General features: G+C 45.9%; 1 protein-coding gene across 1 annotated transcript; it reads right to left on the reverse strand.

Annotated features, from left to right (window-relative positions):
- Positions 1–5,770: 5,770 nt before the first annotated feature.
- Positions 5,771–14,875, reverse strand: LOC124649247 (caldesmon-like). The gene is made up of 11 exons (XM_047188901.1): positions 12,945–14,875; positions 11,499–11,513; positions 8,876–8,930; positions 8,394–8,455; positions 8,219–8,300; positions 7,603–7,673; positions 7,448–7,529; positions 6,932–7,006; positions 6,778–6,852; positions 6,328–6,447; positions 5,771–6,246 (listed from the first exon to the last, which is right to left on the reverse strand). The coding sequence occupies exons 1-11, from the start codon at positions 14,873–14,875 to the stop codon at positions 6,064–6,066; spliced, it is 2,751 nt and encodes a 916-aa protein (XP_047044857.1). The 3' UTR covers positions 5,771–6,063.
- Between the last annotated feature and the right edge of the window lie 845 nt (positions 14,876–15,720).

Below are 15,720 nucleotides of genomic sequence, written 5' to 3' on the forward strand. Positions count from 1 at the left end.
CCGCGACTCGATGGATGTAGCCGAGGACGAGAAGATGCGTCCGACTACATGAGAACGTGGCCGGCGACTCGACGACGACACCGGCGACGTGAAGACGAGGCCCGCGGCGAAGGATGCGACCTGAGAAACGAGGTCAAAATTTGGAGATACGGGTGGATGCGGAAGCTGATTGGAGATGGGACGAAGTGAAACTTGTGCGAATCCGAACACGAGGATGTCGCCCGCAACTCCGGCGGCCTAACCTACCGAAGCATCGCCGGATTTGCGACCGTGCCGGAGGTGATGCGGTGAGGAGCTTGCGAGGCAGAATGGGGAACGGCTATCGGATTCTCTCTCTACCCCTGTACAGCGTGCGGCTATGGGTACCAACCCGTAACACACTGCGAGTGGGCCCCCCGATGGTCACGCCACGCTGCTCGCTGAGGTCCGTCAGATGGCGATCGCACAGCCACGAGGATCGACCTGGCTGTACTTATAACCAGGTCAGCTTATAGTTAGATTTCTCGTTTATGTTTCTACTTTGCCTTTGTATATTTTATTGATCTAAAATTCAAATTGTATTAGCCATGTCAATTTCTTCGGTTAGAGAGGTGAGGATATGTTTGCTCAATTGTAAAAATGATGGTTTTGAAAGCCCCTCTTGAAACATTTGGAATGGCCTTCTCGGCGACGAAGACCATCGAGATCGAGTTGCGCAAAAACATGTCAGGAATGGTTTCTTGATGAATGATGATGTGCTACATCGAGCGAGGGATATTCAAATATCTTGATCGATAAAGCTACAGAAGATATGTCCTTAAAGCTTCATTATTGTACTAGGTGATTATGTATACATAGTAATATTAATGTGTGAGAACGATTTTGATCGTGAAATGGCCCTGACCCGTCCTGTTCCTGGGCCGCTCCCACGTGACCTCGGGAGCCGTCGCGGGCCACATTGTAGTTGTGTAGTCATTTTACTACACAACTTTTTAGAACATAGGTAGAAATTATGTAAAAGAGTTACAAAGAATGTACAAATAGATATATTTGACTACATAACTTTAAAATGACTACACAACATTGATGTCCTAGCTCCACCTCTGCTCGGGAGGAAACCCTAACTCCCCTCTCTCTCGGCAGCCATCAGCATGTGCCGCAGGGCAAAGCCCGTGGTGCCATCGGCAACATGCCTTCATTTCCCCGATGGGACCGTGTTCTTCTTGGTGGTGGTGCAGATCTTGGATGCCGGGGTGGCAACCCCGGAAGGTCGACTACGCGGGCGTTTCTTCAGCGAGCGACGTGTGGCAGTGGTGATGGCCTTGCTCTTCAGTCATGATGTGGTTCCCTTCTCCATGTGTGAGCTCCTCGGTGGCAAGACTTGGTTCTTCTTGTACCATTTTGGTTTATCTTTGATCTAGTTTGCAAGAGGGCCTTCTCATCATCTTGTATCAGTCTGTGTATAACTTTATTTATAAATAAATAATAAAGTGGAGCGAGAGCCTCTAAAACTTTTTAAATCGTTGCTTCATTTTTTAAGAATTTGGCCAATCTAAAAAAATGTTTCCGTCCTCTTGCACTGTACCCGCAGGCTACTGCTGCAACCCTAGCTCATAGCAGTTTTATGAAGCTACATGCATGTACTCCTCGCTCCTCCTGCGCCCATGCGGAGAATTATTGCATTAGTGCAGTGTCATATCGCACGGGTGGCAACGTCGGGCGGCTCGAGCGTGTACCCAGATCTTGGTTCGTACCACACGACAACGAGCATTCAAGAAGGCGTTGGTTGGATGGATCTCCGATCATGAATGATCAGTTCGTTCATCAAGCGCTGTACGCGAGAAGAGAAAGATCGCGTCGGTCCTCGGCCGTGCGACCGATCCTCTGCTTCCAGGTACTCTGTCTCTAAAGGCAAATCGAGAACGAAGACGTGATACACGTACCACTTTTAACGTACGATTACACCGAGATGATGGCTAATCACCCTTGGAAAACTGTAATTCGAGGCGTCTCTAGTCTAGTGGGGCCAGGCTAATTAGTTTTCCCCACACCATTTGAGCAGGTTAGTGAATTAGTTAGTGCGAAACTGAGCATTGTATGGAGATCGAGCCCCATGTCTGATGCCTCGTTAAATCTGAATTATTCTTGTGGTGGTAAAGTCACCTGCTTAGCGTCGAGTTGGTGGCTTCGACAATCTTCAGACTCTAGAATTCTACCAGTGTTCAGTAGGCACATGCTACATTCGTCCACAGTTTGTGTTTAGTCTTCTTAAAGGAACGTTAATTTGTCGGTGCACGTTTTCCTTTCATCACAACCAAACCATACGGTGAAAATATTGCAGCTGGAGCACGTTCCCGGCTGCGAAATTTGGGCGCTCCCGCTCCGTGTGGGTTAACAGACCTACCTCCCTTCCTTCTTTGCTTTTCCTTTTATCACCTGGATGATTTTTCGATAAAGGGAATATATTAATATCGAGAGATACCAATTACACCCAGCCTCTGCAACAACGCACCACCCTAATGGCACTACGGATGCACACAGCCAAAAAAAACGAAAAGAAAACTAAGAAACAAAAGTCCCGCTACAGTACCACGGACCTAACAACAGCAATACATCCACCACCATGACAACACCTGAATTGTAGACTCTCCAAAAAACGATGCCTCCAAGAAGGGAACAGTGCTCCAACACCGTCGTCGCCCGATCAAAGATCTTAGGTTTTCACCCTGAAGATAGTCCCCACTCTCAAAACAATGCCTCCACCAAGGTCACCGCTGGGCACAACCGGTTAAGGCGCGGACCTTGGATTTTCACCCCGAAAGGTAGGACTCGCGCTTCACATGTGTTGTCGCCCCCACTTTCATACCGCTAGCTGTGAAGCCCGGACACCAAGCAAGCCCCTCAACGGCGCGGAGACTTGAACCTCCCTTAGCTAGTCCTCCCTCCGGCCTTCATGAAATTCTCTTCTTCCGACTTTCATCATGGATCCATAGTCACTTGATGTCAACACGGAAAAAGAGCTTCGCGCCGCTCCCTCCGGAACCAAACGGTCGGAATAAACGCATGGGTGCGCACGACCGAATACCTCCGATCCAGCAAACTCCGAGCAAAGCACTATTACATTCGTCGGCGGAGCCTTCCGGAACTCAACCCTCCGGCCGGATCACGAGTCCAGGGCCTCCGGTAGGTCCTCCTCTTCACGCAAGAGAGGCCCTAGGACCGCCGCCTTTATTCAGGCCGGACCCCCACGTCGGAGACCATCCCGGGCTGGCCAACCGAACCCTCCACCGGCGACACCATCGCCGGCTTCCATGCACCTCCATCTCACCGCCGGCTGGCGATGATAGATCAAAAAATCCACCACCACCAACCGCAGGCCGTCCCTCTCCGGCGAAGAAGAGGCCACCTCCTCCGTCAAACCCAAGGCTGCTGCCCGGGCGCCCTCGTGTCGCGGAAGATGCCCGAGATCGCCTCCACGCACCAACGAGAGGCGGGGGTGGATGGCATGGCGTAGACCGAGGGTCTGGCCGCCGCCCACCACCAACCCCTGCCGGAGTGCTGCGGGAAGCCGACGAGAAGAGGGAGACCCCAGCGCCGCCCATCCCACCCGCGCCGACCGGTCCGCCAGGGGACAACCGACGGGAGGAGGGCCGCCGCCGCCGTCGCCCATCCCACGCGCGTCTGCACCGCCAAGCATGGAGGAGGTGGGGATCCGGCAGCCGATCTGCACGCGGCGACGAGGAAGGGCCCCCGCCGCCGCCATGCCCCGAGGGACTTTGCCCCCGGCGGCGCTACCGGCGGCGGAGGCGGAGGGCGGTGTTTCGGGAGGGTTAGGGTTGGGGGCGGAGGGTACCTAGTGCTTGTCTCATCACCTGGATGATACTTGGCTGTCTTATCTCTTTGGTAATGAAAATCGACCCCATCGCCGGGTCGTTTGGAAATAAAATAGACCTACCTCCGAGCTCAGTCACGGAACATCATGCATTACCGCTATTTTAAGTTGATCATAGGAGCCTTAATGAGTTAACTAGTAACTAGGTGTTCTCCTCTCGTCACTCCCTCCCCTAGCCACCACCTCTACTCCTCTCTCCCCCTTCGAGGCCCCTCCTTGGTGAACCGCGACAAGGCTTTGGGTACGTGATGGGCGGCGGCTCCTCTTGTACGGCGGTGCTTCCACGCTGATGTCATGGCTCACGGCGGTGGCCTTGACTACTGTTAGAGATATATTTGGTATAGGTATATTAGGTAGTCTAGGATTTATAATCTCTACCTACTATATCTCTAGGAGAGCTATCTTAGCCCCCAAGACTTGTACCCCTATATATACTCGCCCGAGAGGCTCAATACAACATCCAACATATTCCGCCAATCTCTCCTCCCTCTATCGTTCTACAACTACGGCGCCGAAGCTCGTTGGTGGCCTCCTAGAGAGGAGGGTGCGACATCTTCGCCGGAGTTGGATCTAACGGATTCAACCTCCCTGGGTGCCTGTAGCTTGGCTCATTGGGCCATTTCGCCACCGCCGGCAATGAAGAGTGCATGGTGGACAAGCCGGTCTGGATCAATGCGGTCATCGTAACCTTCTTGAAGGTGTCGGTGACGCAGTCCTCGATCCTATCGTAAGCAGGTGGTGTCCAAGTAAGTAGGTGGAGCGGTGTTGTATCTACCGCATCGGCAATGGCAATACTTAGCAGTATTGTGCAGCAGCATTTCGACGACAAATGTGTGACAATGAACACGCGCAGGGTGGAGGCGTTGTCTGGTGTCGTGGTGGCGTTGATGGTAGGTCCAACAAGGGCTATGCGGATATCTGCCCTAGAAAGTTCATCTGTTCGACGGAGGTGACAACTTCTAAGCAAGGACATGAGTTGCTCGCACACAGTCTGCTGCTCTGGATGAGTGCTCATGTTTTATCATAGGGTGACTTGGTGATGCCCGGTACCTGGTTGCTGGAATGTTGTTTGTGTTTTTATGACGTAAGACCCTGATTATAGGAGCGGTACCGTGGCTTAGGTTTCATTGATTTTTCTGTTCAACAAAATAGAAATAAAAGCCGTATGCATCTTGATAAGAGATCGAAGTCTCATCGTTCTTTTTGAAAAATAATAGGAGCCCTTAATGCAACCAGAGACACCAAAAGAGTGTCCCTCCGTTCTAAGTGTTTTAACTTTTTTTTAGATACCGATGTATGTACAACTAAAATATGTCTTGATACATTCATATTTAGACAAATTCAAGACAATTTATTTTGGAATGGATGTAGTACAGCGAAACATATTGATGCCGCAGCCATGTTACATATTCCACAGAACATGCAACGGTCTTGGACTCTTGTTGCCAGTTTGCCACTACATCCAACCTTGGCGATTTCGAATCTTTGCTGACGATTTCCATCAGGAAACATTCTCGCTCAAGACAAACTTTTCACAACATATGGATCTAGCTTAATTCCAACAAGGTTCGACTACGGGCACATGATTAGAACAGGAAATCCATGTCTCAGCAGCAGCTATCAAGTAGCTGCTGCTTTCTGAATCTAGGACGGTTCCTCCACATGCAGAATTGAAGCTCGAAAGTACAGTACAGGTGCACAAACAAAAGCTCAAACCATGTCATGTGCCGACAGCAGCATGCGAACAAGGACAGGGTCCTTTGATTTCCCTTCTCCTCTACCCGGAGAATAAAGGGCATTCAATGTTTTGCTCCGTGAGCAACAGTGATCCATCGTTAAGGAAAACAGGTTTCCTTGTCAAGCACAAACGAGCACGAACATGACTGTAAATGCCATGATTTGATTTCTCCTGCATGAGGATTCGTGAATACAATTGCAATCACGCACCGTTTTCTTTGGTAAGATGAGAAACACCAGGCCATTGTTGCCAGGAAACCCCAGTGGATTTATTGGAAAGCAAATGTTGCGCTATGGTGGTACATAATTTGCCAGCAACAGGGGATAGATCCGATCGACGAGATCTATTCGCCACAGTGCCGTCCATTCACTGGTACTCCATTCCATTACCACGAAGCTTGTACGAAGTAGATGGGCTCTTAATGTGATGCAGAGATGAATGAAGGCTGTCCCGCTCACTTCGAGAGCAGACCGAAGTAGGGATTCTCCATGGCAGACGCGATCTCAACCCCTGCGGCATTGAGGAGCGCCACGTCGACCTTGCTCCTCGGCATGTACAGGTAGCTGTTGTTCCTCAGCTTCTGGAACCCACACAGCTCCAGGAACTCGACGCCGCCTTGCAGACTGCACACCTTGTCCTGTTAAAAGCAGAAGTGGTAGGTTCAGGATGAACTGAAGCAGCTTTCTGAAGAAGAAGCTGTATCAGGTTGTGTAGTTACCTTGAAAACAGGATTGCTTAGGCGAATCCTTCTGAACTTCTCCTCTTCTGGGTTCTTTGCTATGTTGGCGATTATCTTCAGCAATATTTGGAATGCTCTTTTGACTCTAGCATTGTCATCCTACAGATAAATTTGCAAACAACACACGTCAATTGGTTTCTGGCATCCGCATAACGCGAGGGGTTATTGAGTTATAGAGTTTCGTATGTCTTTGCACAAGCAAACTGCTGAATTCTAAGAGGGTGCTGACATTAGACTGCTGGGAAATAAAATGGAACACCAAGTCCCAGACTACAAAACAAGAGCAGAAACTGAACATCCTGGAGTGCAGAAAGTATAGTTTCAGTTATCTGCACTGACAGAAGTAGTGCAGCAGCGCGTGGAATAGTAATCAAGATCTTTTAACACCTCAATGGATAATAAATCATATATGCAGGACGATCATTTTACCTTGTGATTCTTTTTCAGAGTGCGCAGGCAGTCTTTCAGTTGTTCCGATGTTACAACAGGTTCAGTAGGTTTTACCTGATCAGTCAAAAAAGGGTGAGGAGTGTGTTGTCGTAGTTTTGCTCATGAGATGTAGTACTATGTGGGGGCTCTAGACCTTTTTGGGAGTTACTATCGGGGTTGATGCTACTGTATTTTCCTGCGGCAAACCAAGTCCTCTCCTCCTTTCTGCCTGCATAGAGGGTAATAGTTTAGGGCTTTTTAGCAGAGTACAAGAAGCAATGTACTATCTCGCTGAGTCTGAAAGTTTTGAAGAAAAGTAGCAGCAAATGAGTAACACAGGGAAATTCCCAGTTGAACATGTAGGAAATTTTAATTGCACTCGACATAATTGATCATTGCATGATAGGCTTGTTCCACTTCAAGGAGACCAGATTAGTTTAGGCTGAATTTGAAGATGTCCACACACAAAAAAGATGTCTTATTGCATGTAGCTGTGGGTTTGCGGAGGCAAGATATAGGCATATAGCAGTAACTTTATCGATATGGAAACCAAGTGACAGTAAGGACTGCATGACATTCACTGAACCATTGTCAAACATTGAAATGAAAATAGCAGATGGAATGAAATACCAAAGGACCAAAATATTAGGTAGTTCAGAATCAGTGGGACCTTATCGTCATTTATACGTTGACGGATTCTCTCTCTTGCTCTTTTCTCCTCCTCTCGTTCTGCTTTTTGACTTTCCATCATGCTGCATTAAATATTATTTTCGCAATGAGTACATTTGAGTTGAAAATGGTATATGGGTTGCATACGAAACCAACCGTTTTCTTTGTTTTTCTTCAAGAATCCGTTTTGCTTCCATAAGATCTTTAGCAGCTTGAATCCTCTCCCTCTTCAAAAAACAACAAATAAATTACACATGAAAGATAATGGTCGTAGAATATGTAACAGAGCTCAACAAATACTTTTGCAAGAACATCGCAATATTAGCACAGAGCTGTTGTTCATTAAAAACTATAGTAGGTTATAATTTTTATCATCCTCTATCATGTAACACTTAACGCAATGTAGGATGTGTTGTAATTGACTCCCTTGTTGAAAATCGAGTTAAATGGTTCTCATGTTGATGTGTCATTATTTTTTAATAAACAGTGTTCCTCTATACTACTGCATGCAGTATTCAACACAGTGGAAGATGGTGGACAAGCGACAGGATACAACAAAGAGGGCTTCCCGACCAGCGCACACTTTAACATCCCAACAGAGAACAGTGCAGGCCAACATGAAATTCATCTCTAATGGGGCCAACATGAAGTAATTGCATCATAGCTGCTACATTGAAATGTGATAAGTAAGACCAAAGGAACACATTTTTGCTCTTTCCCTTTTACATTGTTATGATCTTTACTTCTTAATAGCATGGAGAAGTTGTCATACCTTATCCTCTTGGACTTGATTTTGGATTCTCCCTCTTGCTCTTTCTTCCTCGTCACGCTTGGACTTGTATAGTGCTAAAATCCTGCAAAGAGCAGGAGGGTTGCAGCCTTGGAGAAATATCAAACAAAATGCAAGCAGCTCACCGAACAGTATCTATTCAAAACAAGGTACACACCTTTTTCTATCCTCTTCTCTGTGTTCATCTGCATGTAGTTCTCTTTCCACCAGTGAAGTCTCCTGGTAAATGAAGTATGGGTGTGAAAAGATAATGAACTACAAAACACTAGCCTGGGTTAGGTGAGGCAGAAAATAAAACGCTGGTGAAATGACAGGTGGTTGGGATGCGGCACCTACTACTCAACCTTTGACTAGAGTATTACATGGTGTAAGAACATTGAAACAAGGTCAACAGAAAACATGTGTGTATCTTGTTTACAGACATAATATTTTTAGTTCAATGTGGTATGAGAAATCTTTTATTGAGTCTACGCTGTGAGATAAAAATGGAGCAAAAGAATTGAAGTAAATTTCCACCTGGTTCAATCTTTTCCAGTAATGGTTCCGTGAATGACAAAAAGACTTCACTTAACCATAACATGCTAACATGATTAGAAAGGACTGAGATGTCAAAAATTACAAAGAATGTTTATCTGGCACCTTCTGACTTCCAGCTTCAGTTTGCTCCTCTTGTTTTCTCTCCTGTGCATGAGTCCTGCAAGAAAACCATGCCCAAGCCGATGATGCATTTTTATACTCAATAGCATAACAAAGGAACAAAACATCAACCGGTACATAGGCTTTTCATGGATATTAGTAAATTGTAATAATACTCTCTCAGTTACTTTATGCAAGTTACCCACGCATTCCAAGCTTGAAGTTTGACTAAGTGACTTACAGACTATATAAGGCATGTAAGTTATGTCACACAACAGTGATACTATTGGATTCATATTGAACAGCATTTTATGATGATATTAGTTTTATGTGTAGAACCCACATTTTTATGATCTATATGTTGTGAAGGTTAAATCTTTAAATGTATGGCAGGCTTGCATAAAAAACGGAGGGACTAAGCATCTAACTCTGATGCATAACAAGCCTTGCATAAAAAGCAGAGGAAGTGAGCATTTAACTCTGACACATGACTTGCCTTCTTAATGAACATGCTAATACTAGTTCCCTCGCCCAAAAAAAAATACTAATGCTAGTTAAGAGGAATACTATGCTCATTTGCAACTTCCATTTTCCAGTGCATGACATCAAACTGTTAATTTAGTAAGTGGGGAGGATTAATGGCACACTAGCAGCTATTTTATTTTGTAAACAAAGAAGGTTTAAAAAGGCTGTTCACTCCCTTGAGCAATCCCCGACTCAACAGTTTTTTCCTTGAGGTATGGCATAGCAGGATGACAAACATAAAGGGAAAATGTTGTGGATTGTCAAGTGCAACAACCGGTTCATTCCAAAATCTAGGCGCTTGGGGAAAGGTGGGAAATATACTCTTCAGCACTCCCACTCGTATCTAGGGTCCCCCAGTCAAGTCTTGGACTCATGGTCGTTTTGATATCATATTGATTTTTTTATATATAAAACCACTCCATCCAAAAACTTAGGCTCTTGGGAAAAGGCAAGCAACATCTTCATACTTTCTTTTCTATAGCAGTCTGGAAAAAACTAACCTCACTACTTGAGCGCTGTTTCTCACTTCGTTTAATGTGTCACCACATTCAATGCTGATTTCTCTTGGAACCTAAAACATCCAAGGAGTACCCAGAAGTCAGAACAAGAGCTTCGAAAAACAATTGATATGACAATGCAGAAATGTAGTCATAGAATAAAGGAAATTTACTGGGATTTTAGCACTACAGAGCATTAGGTTACAGACTGCTACACAGACATACACCAACATGTAAGTTGCTTCATATTTAAGCATCTAACAAAAGTAGAAATGGTTGAATGCTGTAATCTCAGAGAAAACAATTCACAGTTATGTATTTACAGGATAGCCCCATTGAGAACGGAGTATATCAAGTGGGTGCAGAATAAACAAATAACGATTGCGTTATGAAGAAATAACCTACCAATGGCAACTGATCAATATCTGGGTCACTTTCATGTTCCAGAAGCCAATTTATCGCAGATTCAAGATTGGAATTACCTGATAAAGACATTGGAACATTTTTCCATTTCATTCAACAAGATATAGAAGAAAAATGAATATTTACAAGAAACGTGTTGCATAGCTTTGCAATTAATTCATTTACTTTGTAAAATTTCAAGAAACACAAATAGTACGATGGTTCAGCAGTCAGTACAATTATAATTGGTGAGACCATAGAATCAAATGCCTGTAGTGATAAACTGATAATTGATGGAATGCCAGCCTAACTATAATTGGAAACTATGTAATAGAAGATCTTTACCATCTAATCTCAATTGAAACAGACTTACCAGAATAATGGAGCGCCCTAATTGAACGAATGGCGGGGAATCCCATTACTTCAAGTTCACCAAGCATTTTCTTGTCAACTTGTGGGACAGCCATGGCTAGAAGTATATGAATAAGAATAAGAGCATGCAATTCCCACAAAATGGAAAACTAGAGGGAGAAAAATCGACTTATGAAGAACGTCGGCTCACCTGCCACACAAATTATATAGACAAAGCAATCTTGCAAGCAAAAAGTATTATGAAATGAAGTTAAAGTGGGTAGCCCCATTGTCTTATAGAATTTCAGCTCAATTTGGAGAGAGATATATGATAATACTTCTGTTTCGTGTCTAGTTGAAGTTACCACATTCTGCAATTTAGGATATGCAACCTGTTGATATGCTGATCTTAGTCATTACTCTATTTGCCTTAACAACCATACTGGGTAGATCGGTTGTACCACACTGCCTGATGAGTATAAGCTGGAACTACAGGCCATAACGGCACAACTAGGATAAATTGCACAATTTGCATCAAAAGTCTGCAGAGCTAGAAAGCAGGACAAAAGGAATACAGTATTTTGAAGAAGTAATTCAGGTTTCAGGATGCACTGAGACTTTCAATACGGCAAGATGATGAAAGGCAAATAGAAATTCTCACCTTTCAGAGTTTTTCTCCACACTTTGTAACTTTAGAGCTAAGTTGGTATACAATCCTCTATAAGTAGGGTATGAAGCAATGTGTTACTGCAGATGGAGAGGGGCACGGGAAAATTATCTGAGGAGGATTAGAGCTTTGCTTCATCTGTACTTCATTCCTGTCTTGTCTTCCCAAATGGTTTTCAGGAAGCTCCAGTGACTTCTTTCTTCTTCCAGTTACTTATACCTTCCTTCCTAATTAGGATTTCTCTCTGGAATCAACACCTTGCTCACAACTGATCAGTTACTTCATTTGGAAATGCTTATAGAAAATCAATAGGGGGACTCAATTAGACAAGAATAAAAAAGGTAGAATTATAAATTTACTGTACTTCAAGAATTTGACAGTGATTATCAGCATGCAATTCAGCTAAGTTGCACAAAGAACATGTCAGCATTTCTTTGGAGGTAAGTACTCCCCTCCGATCCATATTACTTGATGCTAAAATGGATGTATCTACAACTAAAATGTGTCTAGATACATCTATATTAGCGTCAAGTAATATGAATCGGAGGGAGTACATGAATTACACAGCAAACATAACAGAGAATAAAAAGAAATTGGTTCAATCAAGTTGGCATGCCTGTCAAGCCATGGATACATGTTTCCTCAAAAAAATTCATGGATACCTCTGAAGCGCTGATATTGTAGAGTATTGGCAAAAGGTTAATAGGATTTGAGTCCAGAGCTGTGATAAAGGAACAATTGGTTTTTCATAGAAGTGATTGAGACTATTAGAAGAAGATTTTAATTCCTAACTGAACTTTTCTGCTATTCCTAAAAGGCATGGACGGAGTTGCAATCAGCAATATAAGGGTAGATTATTTAGAAATGATCGTGTTTTCATCTGACAAACAAAGCATCCTCAGGCAAGATTGAGCTCATTTATAGTATGAAGACCCCTGTTAGATTCTGAAGATAAAAGATCAAAATGCAGGATCTGCTGCCCATCATTGCAAGCGTGGATTTGGATACTTTTTGAAAGAAAAAGGTGCTGACACGGCCAATACAGACAGGCCAAAATTTTACAGGAATCTCCACGGTTTCCAGATTTCCCGTGAAGGTGGCCTATCTCTGCAAAAATGAAACAAAAATGAAAAAAGAACAACTCGGACTTTAGTCTTTTTGGGCAGTGGGAGTGGGGTTTGGAATAACATCAGTAGGCAAAGAGAGAAATATGAGAACCCTAGGCAGGACTTTTTCCTATAAATTATGTTTCATCCAATTCACTGTTAGCAGCGGAAGAAGTGATCTCATAGGAAGATTCAGGGCTATGAACAAGTTATTCATGGGAATGTTGCCTCACAGTAAGAGCTGATACAACGTTGTCCAGAAGAACAGGATATATTAGTGCATCTGATCAGAAGTGAACCTACAGGATGCATCATAGTTCCATTTGTATGCTTTAACCTACTACCAGTACTAGCATAGCCATGCAGCTATTGAACAGAAAAGGTAAGATTTCTCGGGAACTTCTGATGTGATCATCACCCAGCTAATGATGGTAATACCTCAAACCTACTATTTGCAAAACATGCGGCTAAATGTTGTCTTCAATGCTATTTCCAGGTACCATTGTCATCGTAAATCTCAAGAAGGATTGGAACTATTTCCAATCGTCGAAATGTACTCAATGATTCGTCGATGCTTCTCCTCCATAGTCGCTATCATCTCATCAGCAGCCTCATTGATCGTTCTTGGAAGGTACTTTTCCATCCGGTCAAACCACTCCCCCAATGTCATAGTCTCCAGGCTGCTTCTCCCAGCACGCTTCTCTGCCTTCTCCACATCCTCTACATCTCCTCCATTGCCAGCTGCTTCCTTCTTGTCACCCTGTTCCTCTTCTCCACCATCCTTTATCTCCTCACCTCTGTTCTTGTCAGAAGCAGCACACCGAGCATTGGTCATCCCCTTTGGCGCTCTTTGTGCCTGCTCTCTCCCAGCAACTGGCATGATCTCCAGGCTGCTTCTCCCAGCACACTCCTCTGCATTCTCCACATCCCCTACCTTTCCTCCACTGACAATCGCTTCCCTCTTGCTATCGTCTTCCTCTTCTCCAGCACCATTTATCTCCTTACCGACATTGTCAGAAGAAGCACACTGGGCATTGGTCATCCCTTTTGGCGCTCTTTGTGCCTGCTCTCTCCCAGCAACTGGCACGGTCTCCAAGATGCTTCTCCCAGCAAGCTCCTCGGTGTTCTCCACATCCTCTACATCTCCTCCATTGCCAACAGCTTCCATCTTGCCATCCTCTTCCTTTTCTTCAGCACCATTTATGTCCTTACCGACATTGTCAGAAGAAGCACACTGGGCATTGGTCATCCCCTTTGGCGCTCTTCGTGCCCGCCCTCTTGGAGCAACAGGCATGGTCTCCAGGCTGCTTCTCCTGGCACGCTCCTCCGCATTTTCCACATCCCCTACTTTTCCTCCACTGACAATCGCTTCTCTCTTGCCATCCTCTTCCTCTTCTCCACCACCCTTTACCTCCTTATCGACATTGTCAGAAGCAGCACAGCGAGCATTGGTCATAGCTTTTGGTGCTCTTCGTGTCCGCCCTCTTGGAGCAACTGGCATTTCCTCCAATGCCTTCGCAGTCCCTTCCACTTCTCCCCCAGCTGCCACCTTATCACCCTTCTCCTCTGCCGGTGCAACCACCTCATCTCTCTCCTCCTCCTCAGGAACAGTCTCCATTGCACAAGGCACTGTAACCCTTCCCTGAGCCCTTCTGGACCTTGTCGTCCTAGGCACTGGTGGTGGGGCGACCGTCACTGCATCTTTCCCCTCATCTCCCTTCTCTGATTCAGAGGGCTCAGCATTCTTCCTCCTCGTGCGGCGTGTGGCCACCGCTGCCTTCTCCTCTTTCTGTTCCTCCGCCTTCTCTGGTTCAGGGGGCTCCACAGCCTTCTTCTTCCTACCGCGGCGTGCCTCCAATGCGGCCTCCTCGATCTCCTCCTTACCCGCTTCCAGGGCCTCGGGTGCAGCCGCCTTATTCCGTCTGCTCCGGCGAGTAACCATCTGGGGTTTCTCTTCCTCCACCACCACCACTGTCGCTGCGTCCAGCCCTTCCTTCTCAGCTTCGGAGGGCCCCGCCTTCTTCCGTGTGCTCCGGCGGATGACCGCGGGGGTCGGTTCCTCCTCCACCACCTTCGCCGCGCGGCGCGAGGAGCGCCTAGGGGCGGGCTTCGCCTCCGAATCGGGCGCGATGGACACGGCGAGCTTGGTGGACTCGCCGAGGACGATTAGGTCCCCGTCGGAGAGCGGGGCCGGGACGGAGGGCGCGAGGCGGGCGCCGTTGAGGAAGGTGCCGTTGGAGGAGCCGAGGTCGGAGACGGCCCACCGGGCCGCGGGCGGCGGGAGGAACTCGATGGCGAGGTGGCGCTGCGACGCGCCCACGTCGCGCACGGCGAGGTCGTTGCCGGAGATGACGCGGCCGACGCGGAGAGCGGCGCCCGCGCGGCACTGCCGGGTCTCTCCGGCACGCGGGCCCTTCTCCACCGCCAGGGTGAGCACCGGCGGCGGAGCGGCCATTGGGGGAAACTGGGGGACCGGCCCAAAATGCGGAGGTGTTTTTGAATCCAGTGCGAGCGAGATCCAGTTTCGGGGCTTTTTTAACGTCGGTTCAATAGTAAGGTCTTTTCTGTAAATCATCGCTGCTAACCCGCTACTGTGCCCCATCGATTGGAACCGCCTAATCTCGATCGGACGGTGGCCGAAATTTCTCCATGTTTTGTGCAGTTTATGAGAATGGAAGAGATACCAAAGAGTTTATGTGCAGGATAAGCCAGCCTCGACTCCATGCATATACTAAGCTCAAAAAAAAAGACTACATGCATATTCACCAATGACCAAATTGGCGCCTCAACTATTAGTTTGGTTTCTTCCTCTTTTCTTCCTCGAATACAGCACAGACGATAGATGCTCAAAAATACGTACATACATTTATCCTTATGACCGACCATGCACACACACACTCTATAAGCACATTCAAGAAACTGAGTCTAAGAACCGATCCGATGGGTCTTGAGATTGACAAACTCACTATCGACGAAAATGACGCCTCTCATTGAAGAATATTCTGCCTTTATGAGACACCAAATTGTTAAACCTGAAGTTTAAACTCTGGTTGGTTGGGGATGTTACTGCTCTCCTACTTATCTAAGCACAAGTTAATTTTCTTTGGTTTTCTTCATCTTACATATAGACGCGAGGATAGACATGGTATCCCTCCGTCCAAGAAAAAGATGTCACGTTTTTTTGTTTTAGAGTATGTATTTGTACATTAAAACGCTTATAAATACATCTAAATTTAATAAATCTATGACATCTTATAAACTGTTATTCTTAGTAGCTAGGGACAGAATGGTGATGCTAGT

The sequence above is a fragment of the Lolium rigidum genome, chromosome 1 (genome assembly GCF_022539505.1).
Source record: "Lolium rigidum isolate FL_2022 chromosome 1, APGP_CSIRO_Lrig_0.1, whole genome shotgun sequence".
In the NCBI taxonomy this organism is placed as follows: domain Eukaryota; kingdom Viridiplantae; phylum Streptophyta; class Magnoliopsida; order Poales; family Poaceae; genus Lolium; species Lolium rigidum.